At 45.6% G+C, this 15,737-nt stretch overlaps 3 protein-coding genes across 3 annotated transcripts; 2 read left to right on the top strand and 1 right to left on the bottom strand.

Moving 5' to 3' along the window:
* The first annotated feature begins 1,199 nt into the window (after positions 1-1,199).
* On the top strand, positions 1,200-6,761 carry ARL10 (ARF like GTPase 10). Its single transcript, XM_028718414.2, has 4 exons — positions 1,200-1,995; positions 3,031-3,199; positions 3,487-3,662; positions 5,117-6,761. The coding sequence occupies exons 1-4, from the start codon at positions 1,804-1,806 to the stop codon at positions 5,291-5,293; spliced, it is 714 nt and encodes a 237-aa protein (XP_028574247.1). The 5' UTR covers positions 1,200-1,803; the 3' UTR covers positions 5,294-6,761.
* A 306-nt stretch (positions 6,762-7,067) lies between these two features.
* On the bottom strand, positions 7,068-12,369 carry NOP16 (NOP16 nucleolar protein). Its single transcript, XM_028718418.2, has 5 exons — positions 12,152-12,369; positions 10,934-11,048; positions 8,648-8,717; positions 8,088-8,194; positions 7,068-7,740 (listed from the first exon to the last, which is right to left on the bottom strand). The coding sequence occupies exons 1-5, from the start codon at positions 12,256-12,258 to the stop codon at positions 7,597-7,599; spliced, it is 543 nt and encodes a 180-aa protein (XP_028574251.1). The 5' UTR covers positions 12,259-12,369; the 3' UTR covers positions 7,068-7,596.
* Positions 12,370-12,518: 149 nt separating this feature from the next.
* HIGD2A (HIG1 hypoxia inducible domain family member 2A) lies at positions 12,519-15,021 on the top strand. Its single transcript, XM_028718419.2, has 2 exons — positions 12,519-12,780; positions 14,644-15,021. Exons 1-2 carry the CDS (start codon positions 12,639-12,641, stop codon positions 14,808-14,810), a joined length of 309 nt encoding a protein of 102 aa, XP_028574252.1. The 5' UTR covers positions 12,519-12,638; the 3' UTR covers positions 14,811-15,021.
* The last annotated feature ends 716 nt before the right edge of the window (positions 15,022-15,737 follow it).

Raw genomic sequence — 15,737 nt, forward strand, 5'->3', positions numbered from 1 at the left:
TCAGTACCATGACTCCTTTATTAAATATACCTTTAGGAATCATGACACACTTCTCAAAGGCTGCTCAGAGTTTAATAAAAAATACTAATAATAATACAGTATTACAATGGAATGAAGAGAGGGGTCTGAGATCAAGTCCCTATCCTGGCTGTTGTAGGCAGGAGCTGTTTCTCTTTTATTCTCTCTTATTCTCTCTTCCCCTCAAGACAATATGGTTCCTCAGAAATCCACCCCCCCCCCATTCTTTTTCATCTTTTAATTTTTGTCTTTTGTTATCATTGTTCTCTTTGTTTTATGTACATTTTAAAATGAAATAATAATATAAAACATTTACAAAAAAAGAAAGTTCCCCCCTTCAGATGTTTTCCCTCCCCTTCAATATTTATTTATCTACAATACCAGTTATGTGCTGTCTTTCAATATCAAGCCCTCCCAAGGTGGTTTACAAAAGTTAACTAGCTTCATATACATAGCAGGAACACGGGGCTTCCAGATAAGAATCATCAGTCTACCTGCTCCCTGGACCCCTATGTGATATTACTTTTACCCATTCCTATGATCCACTTGCCCTGAGAATTGATACTTCTTTTGGGCAGGAGTCCTAGACTGTGGCATGTCTGTAAAAATACAGTTAAAAAATCACACCTGCCCAGCTTTATCCAACTTGCCTCTGAATACCGATTGCTGGAAACGGCAGGAGGGGAGAATGCTCTTGTGCTCAGGTCCTGTGTGCCAGACATCTGTTTGGCCACTGTGAGAACAGGATGCCGCCAACATGATTTTCATGGCAGTGCCTCAGAGTCAGACCAGTTCCAATCTGCATTTTGCTTGGGCATGGACAAACCCTCAGACCATTTGGTCCATCTAGGTTAGTACTGTCTACACTGACCAGAGGCAGCTCTTCAGGGTTTCAGGCAAGCTTCTTCTCCCTTTGCTCTACCTGGAGACGCCAAAGATGAAACCCAGGACATTCTGCATGCAAAATGTCCTGTCATCTTGGTATGAGACATGAGCAAGGTTGGTCTGAGACATTTTGGCCTCTGGGGTGAACCACAAAATGGCATCTCCCCACCAGGGAAGAAAAGGTGAGTGAAGTTATACCGCAAGAACAAGGTGGAATTAAAGATCTACATCCAGATCTGCTGCCCCTGTGGATCCTGCCACTAGAGGCAATTTCCTCACCGTGCCTCATGGGTGGGCCAGCCCTGGACATGGGTAGGGGGACTTGTGGCCCTACAGATGTCATTGGACCCCAGCTCCCATTACTGTATTCCCAGGCAGCATGACCAGCGGTCAGGTATAACGGCAGTCGCAATCCAGCAATAGTGAGAATTCCGCCCTCTTGGTGTAAGGCAATATTACGCTCAGCAATGCGTTTTCTCTTTCTCTGTCACCCACCGCCCGCTCCCGGGGAATCTTACTAGGTGGAGAGACAGAGCAAGTCCCCTTTAAGGCCGAGAGTGACGTCAGCCGGACTCCGTCCGCAGTTTGCTGGGGCTGATGCTGCCACCGGCCGGGAAATTCTCTGGCTGCTTAGACTGAGTCAGCAGCGCGCGCGCACGCACAGAGGCTGTTGTTGGTCAGCTGGGCGCATCTGCTGTGGATCGCTGCACTTGCTAGTACACAAGCCTCTTCAACCCAGGTTGCTAACTTGCGAAATAAGGAAGCATACGGATTTAAGGCAAGCCCAGGAGGCTGCAGGGGACTTTTCTGTGCGGGTTCATTCGGAGTGAGGCGCTGCTGGTGTTGTTGCAGTTGCCTCTCCGCCTGATTGGAAGTTGTTTCAGTCCGGTTCCTTCGCCAATGGCTCCTGCTGGCGCCATCAGGCACCTGAGCCTGGCGCTGGGCGCAGCGGTGGCCGCCCTGGGCTCCCTCCTTTTCATCGCCTGGAAGATCTACTTCCGAGACGTCAACGACAGCTGCATCGGCTGGAGGGGGCGCTGGGAGCAGCAGCTGGAAGCGGAGCTGGGGCGCAACGCACCCGGAGGCGAGGAGGTAAGATGGGTGGAGGCTGAGAGCGCCCTATACTCAAGGCCAGCGCTACTCTGTCAGCCTCCCCCTGGGACAATTGCTGCTCAGCTGCTAAAAGGAAGGAATATGTTTGGATCCATCCAGATCAGTCCATTGCCTTAGGGGAACAGGTCAGATGGGGTTGTGATTCCAGGAAAGGTCCTAGAACAGATAATTCAATAGTCCTGTCCTTGAGCACTTGGAAAAGAATGCCGTGATTCCTAAGACCCAGCATGGGTTTCTCAAAAACAGGTCATGCCAGAAGAATTTAATTTCATTTTTCATAGAGGATAGAGGTACAAGCTTGGTGGATCAGGGGAATGCTGTGGACACAGTGCTTCAGACTTTCGACAAAGCCCCCCCCCCCTCTATTCTTGCAAGGAAGCTGGTAAAATGTGGACTGGATGAAGTAACTGTTGGGTGGATTTGTAGCTGGTTAGCTGACTCAACCCAAAGAGCACTCATTAATGGTTCTTTGTCATCCTGGAAAAAAGTGATATATGGTGGGCCAACTGCAGGGATCTGTCCTGGGCCAATTGTCTTTATAAACGACTTGGATGAAGGAATTGAGGGGATGCTCATCAAATTTGCAGTTGACATCAAACTGGGAGAGGTAGCTAGTGCTGCAGAAGACAGAATCAGGATCAAGTATATTGTTTTTGGATGCTTGATCTAAGAACTTTTGTTGCTTAATCTAAGAACTTTTACTCCACAGGTTGCATAGGTTTGTGTATAGTACACAAAATAGCTTGATCTTCAATTTGGCTGGTATCTTCCTTGTTTGGATGCTTAATCTAAGAACAGTTGTTGCAACTGCATCTAACAGTGCAAGCCTATCCATCTCTTTCATCTCTAAGCGACCTTCCCCGACAGCCTAACAATAACAGCTTTACACACAACCCAAACACGAAGTCTGGTTTTGCAGACTTGGCAAATAGCCACAGGTGAGGCTGCCAGTCATGAAAGGCCCTCCTGCAGCTGTGCTACTGCTGTGCCTCGAAGCCTTTCTTCTCTTTTCAGCCACCTTCCTGTGAGTATCAGATTTTGGTCCTTGGTTTGGATGGGGCTGGAAAAAGCAGCATTATCCACTATATCTGCAGCACAGAAGCCAAGATGCACATAGCACCCACTCAGGGCTTCAACTCAGCACAACTACAGGCCAATGGGCTCCAGATGGACCTCCTGGAGGGTAAGTCCTACCACAGCCTCCTGGAAGCAAGGCAGTCTGGGACAGTGGGAGAACTTTGGAAGTGGCCTTGTATCATTGCTGTGAGGGAAATGTGCAAGGAATTCTCTCTAAGCCATTGCATCACTAATATTTTTTTTTGGGGGGGAGGGTTTTACTAGAAGTTCTATGTGCCTAAAACAGAACTGAGTGTTCCATGCACCTCTTTTCTTTGGCAGTGGATGGGTGCCGAAAACATGCCATATACTCAACATGTATGGTTTTTATTTTTGGTCCTTTTTGTGTCTCAGTTGGTGGCAGCCAGAATCTACGTTCGTACTGGAACCACTACCTCAGCAAAGCCCATGTCCTAGTGTTTGTAGTGGACTCTGCAGATGGTCTACGCCTCCACACTGCCCGACAGGAGCTCCATGGCCTGCTAGCAGAGGACCCTCAGTTGCCTCTGATAGTTCTCGCTAACAAACAGGTGGGCCTCTTCTTTCACCTGGGACTATCTACAGAAACCTTCCTCAACCTAGGGCCCACAGACGTTCTTGAACTACAACTCCCATCATCCCTGACAATTGGCCATTCTGGCTAGGAATGACGGGAGTTGTAGTCCAACAACTTCTGGGGATCCAAAGTTGAGAAAGACTGGGTCTAGACTAGAGCAAGGCAGAGGAACCTTTTACCAGATGGAGCAGGACGCCATTCCTGATAGGGATGACTCCTCCTGCTGGAGACAAGTAGGATCCTCAACTTGCAACACCATCTCGAGAGGGGAGGAGTCATTCCATCTCTCCAGACCTGCCTGCGGCAAGGGAAAGTTGGGTCTTTGTGTCTCTCTCTGTGTGCTTGAGTGGAGTGGGGCCAGAGGCAAAACTGGCCATGTTAACGGATATATAGTAAGCAATGCAGAAGTTATATTTTGTATAGTAGGCCACACAAAGGTTAGCAGTGTTTATGTTTACACACACATCTCTTTTTTTTTCTTTTTTTATAAAAATTTTATTAGGGTTTTCACATTACAAAATAGAAAAAGAAAAAAAAAATACAAAATGAAAATAGTTAAAAACAATCAATCTTTTCATCACATTATTTTTCATTTACTTGTTTCCCGGACCTCCTCATACCTCCCTTTTTTGTATTCCAATTCAATTTATTAGCTCAGCAGTTTCTTTCCCTCTTTATTCTACCCTGATCTTTAATCTTAAGTTGTTATAACATTAAATTTTTACTTATAAAAAACCATTTTTTCATATTATTTTATACCATTACAGCTAGAAACCACCTAATTTCAATCCAACATCATTCTAGCATTCATTAATTTTATAATATCTCTGTAAATAGTCTTTAAATTTCTTCCAGTCTTCTTCCACCGACTCTTCTCCCTGGTCACGGGTTCTGCCAGTCATTACACACACATCTCTCCATCCTCCAGCCAGGCAAGCAAGAGGCGTTATCACAGTCCAAAGATAACATTCTAGCCAGGCAAATGCACACAAGGAAGGTGCAGAGCAGGGCTGGTGAGAGATGTGTCCTGGGGAAGAGTTCCAAGGGCCAGATGGAGATCCCCGGAGGGCCACATTCAGCCTAGTTCCCCACCACTGATCTGGAGATGGAACCCTGGATGTGTAGAGATGGAAGGGACCCCCAAGAGCCATCTAGTCCAACCCCCTGCAATGCAGATCTTGTCTGCGCTTTACATCTTCTGTATATCATTTGCTTGTACTGACATGACTAAGTATATTGGATAGCTTATGGTGTCGTCATAAGCATTTAATGTCAAGTATAACTGTCTCCTTCCCAGCTCTTTTTCACATGGATTGTTGTCTGAGAACGAGTGAAAGTAGATTTAAAGGTGTGCTTAAATACAGTTCTCTTAAGGACGGGTGGGGAAGCGGTGTCATTTGTTCAACCTGTGATCTATATCCACTCTAGGACAAGAGTGATGCGCTGAGTGTGGCAGAATTGCACGAGGAGCTGGCACTGAACACCCTGAAACATCAAAGGGAATTCTTTCTCCTGCCCACAAGTGCTACTGATGCTGGCCTGACCACCACAAACAGTGTTCTCCACCTGAAGAACCTGCTGCTCAAACTCCTGGCTCAGGTCTGAAGGTTCTTCAACATCTCCAGGATATTTAATCCAGATGGAGCCAACTGTGCCATCATTCCTCTTAGCTTCTTGAGATCTTATCCTCAGAGATACAGGCTTTCCAGGTCCTCAAAAGAATTTTTTAGGTGTTTACTAAACCCCCTTCTGGAAAGAAGCCTTACCGTCAATATAACCATTGAGACCTTGGCTAAAACAGGGGCAAAATATACTGACCGTGGGGATAGTACAGTAGTCTTGGGGGTGGCTGCTGGCATCGGCTGCTGAAAGTCCTAGGGAATGGCACTGTCAATACTTGCACTAAGAACTATCACTTTGTCTTCAAGACTCGACACAGCAGGTCTATAGGAAAAGTCTGCCCTGCGCAGGCGGGAATACCTCATCCCTCACTGCCCTTTTGGGAAGCTGGGGATTGACTGTGCCCCTATGAAATACTTTCAATCCTCACTGCAATTAGTAGGGAACAGGGTGTACCGTCTCAAACTGCCATGAGGGCTAGTCTGAGAGTGGGTGTTAAAGGGGCATCTCAGCAGAGCATGTGCAAGCAGCTATTCTGTTGAGGTGTCCCTGATGGCTGTTAGGGCTTTAAATGCTACTTATTAGTGCAATAATAAGCAACTTGATGGCTTAGCTTATCTCTCTCCAACATACTAGATGCCCTTGAATTACAGCCATTTCCTTAGCATAAGCATGTTGGAACAATTGTGCTTCTGAGGCACTAGCTCCTTGAGGCATTTTTACAGCCAGTGTCCTTGCTCAACTTCCAAAGTCAAGTTAGCCCCCAGTGAATTACTACCCTTAATTTCTTTCTGAAGAAAGCAAGAGTTGTGAATTTCAGTGAACGGCTGCAGAAGGAACTGGGAAATTTGAGGTACCCAATATGAATTGCCGTGCCCAGGCTAATGAAGCTGCAAATCCCTTTCTCAGTTTGGTGCTATGTTTGATCTCAAGTCACCTGTCTCAGGACTCATTCCTATAGAATCCATATTCCTCCTGAACTGGAAACTGTACAATCAGATAGTGTGGATGGAACATGCCAAGGGCCGGCCTCAGAGTTTGGGCTGCCCGTGATGTGGAAGAAGTTGGTCTCAGACAAAATGCCAATCTTACCTCTAGAGAAAGGAAAAGTTTTACATGTTCAGCCAGGCAGTCCTGCAGAGGGACCTTGTGTTTACAAGCAGAGTTAACCCAACCCTTGTGTGCTCTTTCGCAAACAGTACACATGCCAACTTCCTGTTCCCTTTCCTCACAGCAGGAAAACAGCAGTATTGCCTGAGCTTGGGCTACACTCCTTTTGCAAAACCTGATCACCTCTCCTGTCCCATCAAAGATTATGGGAATCTTTGTTTGTGCCTGTGGCTCCTAGCCCTAAGTTCCTCTTGCTTGTATGAAATGGATAATTGGTGACCAACTGTTTACACTATGCCCCCCCTCCCCACTGTATCAAATAAACCTTGAGTTGTTTGTCTCAGCTGTAAGGGATATGGTTGTGTTTTCTATGCAACTAGAGATATCACAAGGCCAGCAGCGTCATGTGTTATTGCTGTTAAGAAAGGCAGAACTCAAGGAGTGTTAAGGCCACTGCCAATACATGTACATAATTACAGTTAAGGGGTCTCTCTCTCTCTCTCTCTGTGTGTGTGTATTTTCATAGGAGCCTTCCCAAGGTCAGCTTTCCATTGTACTTGTATAATGTCATCTCATGGGTTGACCTGCTGATACACAAAAATAGGACTTAAAATACTACAGCTGCAAAAAGTCAAGAAACTGAGACACCTTTCCATAGTAAGAGACCAATTTTTAAAAGAAACTTTTTTTTTTAAGAAAGGGAAATACTTTACTCTTCATAAAAGAATGCTTGAAAACATACTGACTTTTGATTACAATGGTTTACAACGACTTCTTGTTTCCATAGCTGGATGATGTACCAAAATTTCCTTAGGACAGTCTTCCCCACCTGTTCTCCAGATGGTTTGGCAAAGCTGCTTGTCACTCACACAGCAAGAACAGGAAACATCCTTTGGCTGTGCTTTGTTACTGACTCGGGGCTTGGGAAAGAAGTTTATTTCAACTAGGATCTATCCCAAAGCTAAGATGGTGCAAGCAGAATGCAGCAAGGGCTCTCCAACAATTAGAGGTCAGACAAAGTCCCATCTACATAAACACCTTCCCATCTTCTCTCTTCAAAGGGCACAATTATAGATAATCCAACATTTCAGTCCCTGACCAGAAGTCACTTGAGGGCAAAGTAGCATCTGAAATAATATAGGTGCAGCTGCTTCTGCCCATTTCTTTGGCGAGTAAAATCATTGCTGTTCCATCTTCTCTGGCTGCAGAGAGGCAACAAAGGTCTGGTATTCCTCAGGGTAGAAGCGTTTATATACATTGATTTTCCTCTTTATTTGCTTTGGTGTGTCCTGGTAATAGTTCTTCTCATCACGTGCCATAGCCTAGGAGGCGAAGAGTAAAGTTGTAATGAGCTACCTCAGCCTTAAGCAGGCCTCCCACACCCAGAAAGCAAGCAGTATACTGTACACCAAGAGTCAACATGCGGCTGTGCACAAAGCAAATGGAAAATTACAGCCACAGGAGTGCAGTCAGAAAATGTAGACTGAGCTCAGCTCAGGGTACAGGAAAGCACTATGGATGAAAAAAGGAAGCAAACAGGGAACTGAGTGTGCTCAGCAGTTTTTGTTTTTTTAAAAACAGAGAAACCAGGAAATACTGAAAATTGGACATTCTAATGCTAGCAGCTGCAACCATTCACTGTGGAGCTTCTAGAACAAAGAGTGCCTACCTTGTAGTTTTCACCATGGCTCCGGATCATGTGCTGGACATAGTCAATAAGATCTCGGGAGAGCGTCTCTGACTTCTTCTCTGGGAGGCTGGCCTCAGATTCCAACTCTTTAAGTGTTAAAAAGAAAAGGCAGTGAAGAAGAGGGAAGCGTTTTTGCACCCTCTGTGGCCTTTTTCGAGCAGAATAAATACAGCTAGATTCAACTAGTAGGATCACTGAGGTCACCCACGTTTCCTCTTGCAAACCAGCAGTTCACCATGCGGCGTGATCCTTTTGCGGCCGGCCAGCTTTTGGGGTCTAACAGAGGATGGGAGCGGGGGGTTGGTTCAGACAGAAGTGGCCTCCCAGATATAAAAACCGCACACAACAACAAAAGACTATGCATGATATCGCCAGTGTTTCCCTGACAATGAGAGCTGATACACTCCAGAATACTGCACTTAATTTGAACAGGATAAATGGTTGCTCTCAGGATTTAGAGTTACAACAGTTCAGGTAAAAGGTTTCACTATGAGGCATCAGGCCAACATATTCATTGCCAATATGAAGCTATTACCAACCATTTAGTACATATGGCTTCCGCACAGTTTTTACATTTGCTTCTTGTCCATCCACTTCCATTTTCAGCATCTGCATTTTAAAAGACATGGTAGGTCATGTTATAATAATAATAATAATAATAATAATAATAATAATAATAATAATAATAATAAATTTTATTTATATCCCGCCCTCCCCAGCCGAAGCTGGGCTCAGGGCAGCTAACAACAATCAAAATAATCCGACATTCTAAAACATTCATTATAAAATTAATTAAATCAAATTAAAATCAAATTAATGGCAACCATCAAGCCAAATTCTGTGCAGATTGCTGATTGCCAGAGGAGGGGGTCAGGCTGCGCCCTGACCAAAGGCCTGGTGGAACAGCTCTGTCTTGCAGGCCCTGCGGAAAGATGTCAGGTCCTGCAGGGCCCTAGTCTCTTGTGACAGAGTGTTCCACCAGATTGGAGCCGCGACCGAGAAGGCCCTGGCTCTAGTTGAAGCCAGCCTAACCTCTTTGTGGCCTGGGATCTTTAGGATGTTTTTATTTGCAGACCGTAGATTTCTCTGTGGGACATACCAGGAGAGGCGGTCCCGTAGGTACGAGGGTCCTAGGCCGTATAGGGCTTTAAAGGTTAAAACCAGCACCTTAAACCTGATCCTGTACTCCACCGGGAGCCAGTGCAGCTGGTATAATACCGGATGGATATGATCTCGCAGTGATCGCACCCTGAGGCACTCCACACACCAAGGAATATACAAATACATTTATTATGCATTGCTTTGTATGCTCTAAAATGCTACCTAACTCTATAAATTCCTTAGCTGGCATGTTTGCATCTTTCCTTAAGGACTTAAAAGGATTCCCAGCCACCCCGTTTGTTTTTCTAATTTCATCATTCTCATTAATATTAACTGGAGAAGATAAAAGCACACGAATAACAAAGTTTCACTAGATTTGTCTTTCACAAAAGGGCAAATGCGATAACACTTAAGGCAAACAAGCTGCAATGGTACTTCACCAATGCAGTCATTTCAGACTACTAAGTAACTCAAATTTTGGTAGCATCCCTAGAATAAGTTATCATTAGGAAAGTCATTCTGCAGTACTTTCGCAAACCCACACAATTTATGTTCCAAGGAACGTTGGGATCATAGAATCTTAGAGTTGGAAGATACCCGAGGATCATCTTGTCCAACCCCCTGCAATGCAGAAATCTAAGCTAAAGCATCCATGACAGATGGCCCTCCAATCTCTGCTTAAAAACCACCACCTCTCGTGCGGTGTCAAATATATCCCTCGTCAAGGGCACCACAGAAAGATGGAGATTTTTAATAGATCAGCAGAAATACCATGGAAACATCCCAAGGTTTGGAATTCACCAAACTCTCCATCTGACCATTTGTGCTTCTGACCACCATCATCATCATTTTATTTGTATGCCGCCTTTCCATAGTTGAAACTGTACTCAAGGCGGCTTACAACATGCCAAGATTTATATAATTACCAACATAACAAAAGTCATAAACAAATAAAACACATCAAAAGATGCAAAACCAAATGGAAAACAATTTCCACATAAATCATAAAATCTAAAACTAAAAATACAACATTAATATCAATAACAATTTAAAATGACATAGATAAAAAATATCTATGCAGCACCCATTGGTGGTTTCAAAGGACTTCTAATGATACAACCTCTGTGGTGTAGTGGTTAGAGTATTGGCCTAGGACCTGGGAGACCAGGGTTCAAACCCCCACCCGGCCACAAAGCTCACTGGGTAACCTTGGGTCAATCGCCACCTCACAGCCTAACTTCCTCATACGGTTGTTGTGTGGATTAAATGAGGAGGAGGAGAACCATATGTGCCACCTTGAGCTCACTGGAGAAGAAGGCAAGATATAAATGCAACAAGCAAGCAAACAAACAAACTTTTTTGCCCGTGGTTTCCCTGACTCATAAAGTTTTTTATCATTTTGACCATTGTATCTAGTATGAAGGGTGAAGTGGGAAAGCGTAAATGAGTTTGAAATACTACGTTTTTACGTTCTCACAAACAGGTTTGAAATAACATTTTAGCAACTGCTTTCATGCATACCTTGTGTCTAGCCAAACACCACATGAGACCTTATGTCTTAGATATAGCATTTCCTTACTCAGAAATTTCCCCAGCTATTTCTGCAGCTGCCATTTTGTACATATTGTCTTGCTAGGACTGCATCCATCACCTATAAACTGGTAAATAACCCAGTTTTGGCTGAATTCCCAACCTGGAAACTTTACCTACATATCACTACTCACCTGTTGCATTGTTTTCGGAATAGGTATAGCCTTGTTTGGATCAACAGCCAGGCCCATTTCTGCCAGGTTCTGCTTTACAGTTTTGGTCCTATCCCAGGCATGTCGGATTTGGGTACTGGACAGAGATGGGGGTTGAGAGGAGGAAAGAATCATACATTAATATTATGCATTCTTGAAGGGGTTCTTCCCCTCTCTGATAAGAATGGCCACACAACTAACTTAGAGAAAATATGAGCCACATTTGTCTACTCTAGACAGTTCTGCCTGATTTCATTAATTTTAAAAGCCTATTTGTTTCCTGGAATGCCTGCAGTCTTTCAACACATGGAAAGTAGGTAGAATGCTACTACATTTGAGGTGTCTATTACCACATGGTTCCACAGGAGTATTTTTAATTCTGATTTACTGATAGGTCTAGCTTGGGGAGGGTCTTTGAACTACGGTACCTTTAACTTTTCCCAGTGGCAATTCAGTACTGTACTTGATCTGGTGTAATCAATACCCTCCAAAATTGCTCCCAAGCATTACAAATGACAGGCAAACATTCTGTCTTCCATGGGCAGCATATGTAGAAAACACCGTACAGCATTTACTTATTTGTATTTCGTTGGTTGGTTGGTTGGTTTATATTCCACCTTTCTTCCCTCTTGGAGTTCAAGAGTCGCAGGATTCTCAGGTGGTCACCCATCCTGATGCTGATGAGACTTGCTTAGCTTCAGCCAAACGGCTGCATCATGTACCCTTAGGCTATGCCCTGCATGACACTGTAGAAGGGATTACAGAACAGCCTTTCTCGCCAGTAATGGCTAAAATCAAACAAACGGAGGGTTGTACTTTTATCATCTTTTACTTTGGTGACTGGCTAAAGCTGAAAAAAAGGTGGCAATGCAGAAGCCAGCAGGTTCTGCTGTGCCTCTAGAGATGGCCAGTTCCTGCATTGAAGGGGTTGGACCAGATAACCTTTGGAGTCCCTTCCAATTCTACAATTCTATTTTTCTTCCTTTGGCATCCGGCTCTGCAGGGCCTCCGAGAGGGCACAACATTTTGTGGTTCACCTCAGGTGCCAAAATGCCTTGGGCCGGTCCTGGGTGAGTGAGCCCTCCTGAGATCCGACATGCCCCATCCCCACCCGGCTAAGACGCGAAGGTTGGTCGGCCAGAGGAGCCCCGCTCCTCTCTCCCCTAAGCCTCCACTTCACCCCAATTCCCGGCCGCTCACCATTTTATGCGGGGCGCCGCGCGCTTGCGGAAAGCCCTGTTCTGCTTCTTGCGGTCGACATTATAGTTGTACTTTTGCCGCCGGCTCTTCCCTTTGGCTTTCGGCATTGCGGCGACTCAGCGGAATATCGGCCGCAGCAATCCAGCCACGCGCGGCTTCTAATACAGGTAGAAGAAGCCCGAGCCTCTGGGAGCGTCGCCCCGATGCCCGATGGGAAACGTAGTTCTGCGGACTCGGCAGACTCGGTTGCGTTCCTGTAGGAGAGGAGACAGGCGGACTACAACTCCCAGCAACACGGCGGGCGGCGGCGGGGAAATACACGTGCTCGTATTGCAGTTCCGGCCTAGCCAAGAGCGCTATTGGGCTACGGTGGGCCCCGCGCGCCGCCTCGTTTGTACGGTAGCCGAAGAGGGTCAAAGCATAACTTAGCGCGAAGCAGCCTGTCCGCCTTTCCCGTGGTGTGGCCTCCTCCGGCGCCTGTTCGGCCATGGCTCAGAGCGCGCCGCCGCCCTTCGACCCCAACAACCCGCCCTTGATCGAGGGCTTCACGCCAACCGCCTACCACCCGGAGGAGGGGTTCGGGGACAAGTTCCGGCGCAAGACCCGCGAGAATCCGCTTGTGCCCATCGGTGAGAGGGAGGCCCCAGGGACCCGGGAGGGAGGGAGGCAGGGACCCTGGTTCAACAGGGAGAGCTTTTTCCTTGCAGGTCAAACGGGGTCGCCCGGGCTTGGTGGGGCGCCGTCTGCTGCAGACCAGGCCCCGCCAATTATGTCTTGGGTCAGCACCGGTCAAAGAAAAAAAGGGGTCAAATACAGAAAGAGGGAAAGCAAAAGATGAGCAGGAGTTCCTGAGGATAAGAAGCTGATAGGAGTAAGGCTGCCATGCTTCTCTCCCCCAGCCCAGTGTGGCTTTGACACCAGCCAGACTTGACACACGGAAATGTCTTCTGCGAAACTTTCCTTGGCAGGGAGAGGGGTGGGGTAATCTCCACCAATCTCCAGTGTTCTCCACCCTGGTGTTGGGGGTATTCATCTAGGCCCAGAGACAGGGTGACAATTGGGAGTTGAAGAGGGAAAGATGGTGAACTTGATTAAAAGGTTTGGATCTCTTGCTTGGTCATGAAGCTCCTTGGGTGACCTTGGGCCAGTCATTGTCTTCTCTCAGCCCAATCTACCTCACAGGGTTGTTTTGGTTAAATGAGGAGGGGGAGAACATTGTACGCCGCCTTGAACTCCTTGGAGGAAAAAGGGGGGCTATGAATGCAGTAAATGAACAAATAAAAAAGAATAAGAGTTGTGGCACAATTTTATTGTATTATAAGCTTTCATGGAGTAGAACTCACTTCATCAGATGCATGGTGTGTGATCCTTGTACCTGACAACGGAGGATCACCTTTTTTGTCAGAGCTTTACAAACTTTTCTAGTTGGTGACACACTTTTTGGACATATGTCATTTTGTGGCACAGTAATTCAGTTTTGATTCATGTCGTGACACAGTAATTCAGTTTTAGTAGCAAACCCTTTCCTGCCCCAGGAGGAGCAAGGGGAGCATTCATGCAACACATCTACACACTACAGCTGACACACTAATGTGTTACAACACACAGTTTGGAAAGCTCTGCTCTCTGTGTCTGATGAAGTAGACTGCAGTAGCACACAAACAATTGTTCTAATGTGTTACTTTTTAAGAGGCCACAAAGCTATGAACAGTAATCTAGATTTTGGGTTGTGTGGATTATGTTGAGGTGGGAGCTGTTGGAGGAGAAAACAAACAATGCAGCTACATAAGAACATGAATCATTCCTAAAATATAACTATAAATGAGCCTTTTACATATGTACTTTAAGGATGTATACAAACTCAATGAGAGGTGTGAGCCTGCAGTTTCATATGCTTTTGCTCTCATTTTGAAAAGATATCTATCCATGTTCTACAAATAAAAAATATATTTTTATACTATACTACACTACACTACACTGAAATGTTTAAATGTTTCTTTGATTGTCCTTGAATCTTCCCACCGCATTTGCCATCCTCTCCTGCCACACCAGTGTGGTGCGCCATATCCTTTGAGAACTACTGACCTAGAGGAAGGAATTGTGTTTAGTCAAGTGATTCTCAAACTGAAATTGTATTAAAACCACTGTGTTAGGTGTATTCCTCACTCAGGTGAGCAGAGTAGTGAAGTTCCGTGCAGCATTGATTCCCACCCACACCTGCCCAGGGATATGTGGTCAGATATTTCCTCTTTGGGAAACAGTCTCCAAGAGAAGAAGGGCTTCCTCTTCCTAATATTTTCCATTTGTAGAATTCTTTACTATCTTTGTCTTGAGGCTGGGGTTTCCCCCTGTGAGGTTATTCACTATTTTACCAAGGAGGAAGTGAGATTAACAGAAAATGTTTAGACTTACACATCTTTGATGAAAACCTGACTTTCAGTTCACGGGGAAACATGGTCACATTTCCTTCTTTCTCTTGTCCTGCCCTTTAGGATGCCTTGGCACAGCAGGAGTTTTGGCCTATGGACTCATCTGCTTCAAGAAGGGAAATACCCTGCAGTCCCAGAGGATGATGCGGGCACGTGTTCTAGCCCAGGGCTTCACCGTCGCAGCCATATTGGTGGGTGTGGTGGTTGCGTCAATGAAACCAAAGAAGTGAACCTGCTACTGTTGTGCAGCCACGTGTGGCTATCCAGTATCATACTGAGTCTTTCTGCAATGGAGAGGGTGCTTTCCACACCTTGAGTGGTGATATTTTGTAGTGACCATCAGGTGCCAGATGGTTCCGTTAAATATATATATACTCTCACACACATACATAAAGCAGTGTTCACTTATTCAAGTAATTAAACCTTGACACTGGTATATAAGGATTTTTCTGCACTGATATTATTATGACAGGCAGCAAGCGTTTTGCACATGTTCAATTGACTCCCCAAGCATCACTCTTGGAAATGACCATCCAAGTAGGACCAGAACCACTGCAAAGTGGTGCCACCCACCCTTGAGTCAGACAACCGCTTCAGAAGGATACCATTGTTGATTGTATTGAAAGCCACTGAGAGGTTGAGGAGAATTAACATGGGCACATTTCTCCTGTCTCTCTCCCAACAATTAGGGCAAGGCCACCCCCAAAGAAGATGTTATGAGGGTGGCCCTTGCCCTTGCCTCCCCACAAAGTGGCACCACCATTGGCCCACGTCTTTATGTAGCCCTTACTCCCCTGCTAGAATGAGCCCAGGTGGGTTTTTAATCAGTCAGCTAGCAGATAGTGGAGTGTTGCAAGCTTCCTGTCTCCGCTAAAGGTGCAAAAGGGCCAGTTTCTTCAAGAGGAGGCAGCATTCCAGCAGCTGTGGAGGAGGGCCAGATAAACAGCTCACCTCCTCCATTGATGGGCTCTGGCTGCTGCTACCTCCAAGAACAAAGTGTCTGTTCTCTCTTATATAGCCTTGTCGTAAAGCTGGTTTGGCTGACAAGGCCAATCAATATATTGGAGTAAAAGTTATTAGTAAAGCTAATTGGAACAAGTGTCTTTATTACCTTGGGGGCACTTTTGTGCTTCAAAACACTTCGGAAATTGCTCACA

The sequence above is a fragment of the Podarcis muralis genome, chromosome 2 (assembly GCF_964188315.1).
Source record: "Podarcis muralis chromosome 2, rPodMur119.hap1.1, whole genome shotgun sequence".
NCBI classification, from domain to species: domain Eukaryota; kingdom Metazoa; phylum Chordata; class Lepidosauria; order Squamata; family Lacertidae; genus Podarcis; species Podarcis muralis.

What these genes read in the sequence shown, in the direction of transcription:
- NOP16 (XM_028718418.2), bottom strand. Translation starts at nt 12,258, where the DNA reads ATGCCGAAAGCCAAAGGGAAGAGCCGGCGGCAAAAGTACAACTATAAT. An exon ending in GCGGCGCCCCGCATAAAATG is followed by an intron (nt 11,049 to 12,151) that starts GTGAGCGGCCGG and finishes ATCTCTGTCCAG; the next exon opens with TACCCAAATCCGACATGCCT. An exon ending in GAAGCCATATGTACTAAATG is followed by an intron (nt 8,195 to 8,647) that starts GTTGGTAATAGC and finishes TAACACTTAAAG; the next exon opens with AGTTGGAATCTGAGGCCAGC.
- ARL10 (XM_028718414.2), top strand. Translation starts at nt 1,804, where the DNA reads ATGGCTCCTGCTGGCGCCATCAGGCACCTGAGCCTGGCGCTGGGCGCA. An exon ending in CCAGATGGACCTCCTGGAGG is followed by an intron (nt 3,200 to 3,486) that starts GTAAGTCCTACC and finishes TTTGTGTCTCAG; the next exon opens with TTGGTGGCAGCCAGAATCTA. An exon ending in TAGTTCTCGCTAACAAACAG is followed by an intron (nt 3,663 to 5,116) that starts GTGGGCCTCTTC and finishes TATCCACTCTAG; the next exon opens with GACAAGAGTGATGCGCTGAG.
- HIGD2A (XM_028718419.2), top strand. Translation starts at nt 12,639, where the DNA reads ATGGCTCAGAGCGCGCCGCCGCCCTTCGACCCCAACAACCCGCCCTTG. An exon ending in GAATCCGCTTGTGCCCATCG is followed by an intron (nt 12,781 to 14,643) that starts GTGAGAGGGAGG and finishes CCTGCCCTTTAG; the next exon opens with GATGCCTTGGCACAGCAGGA.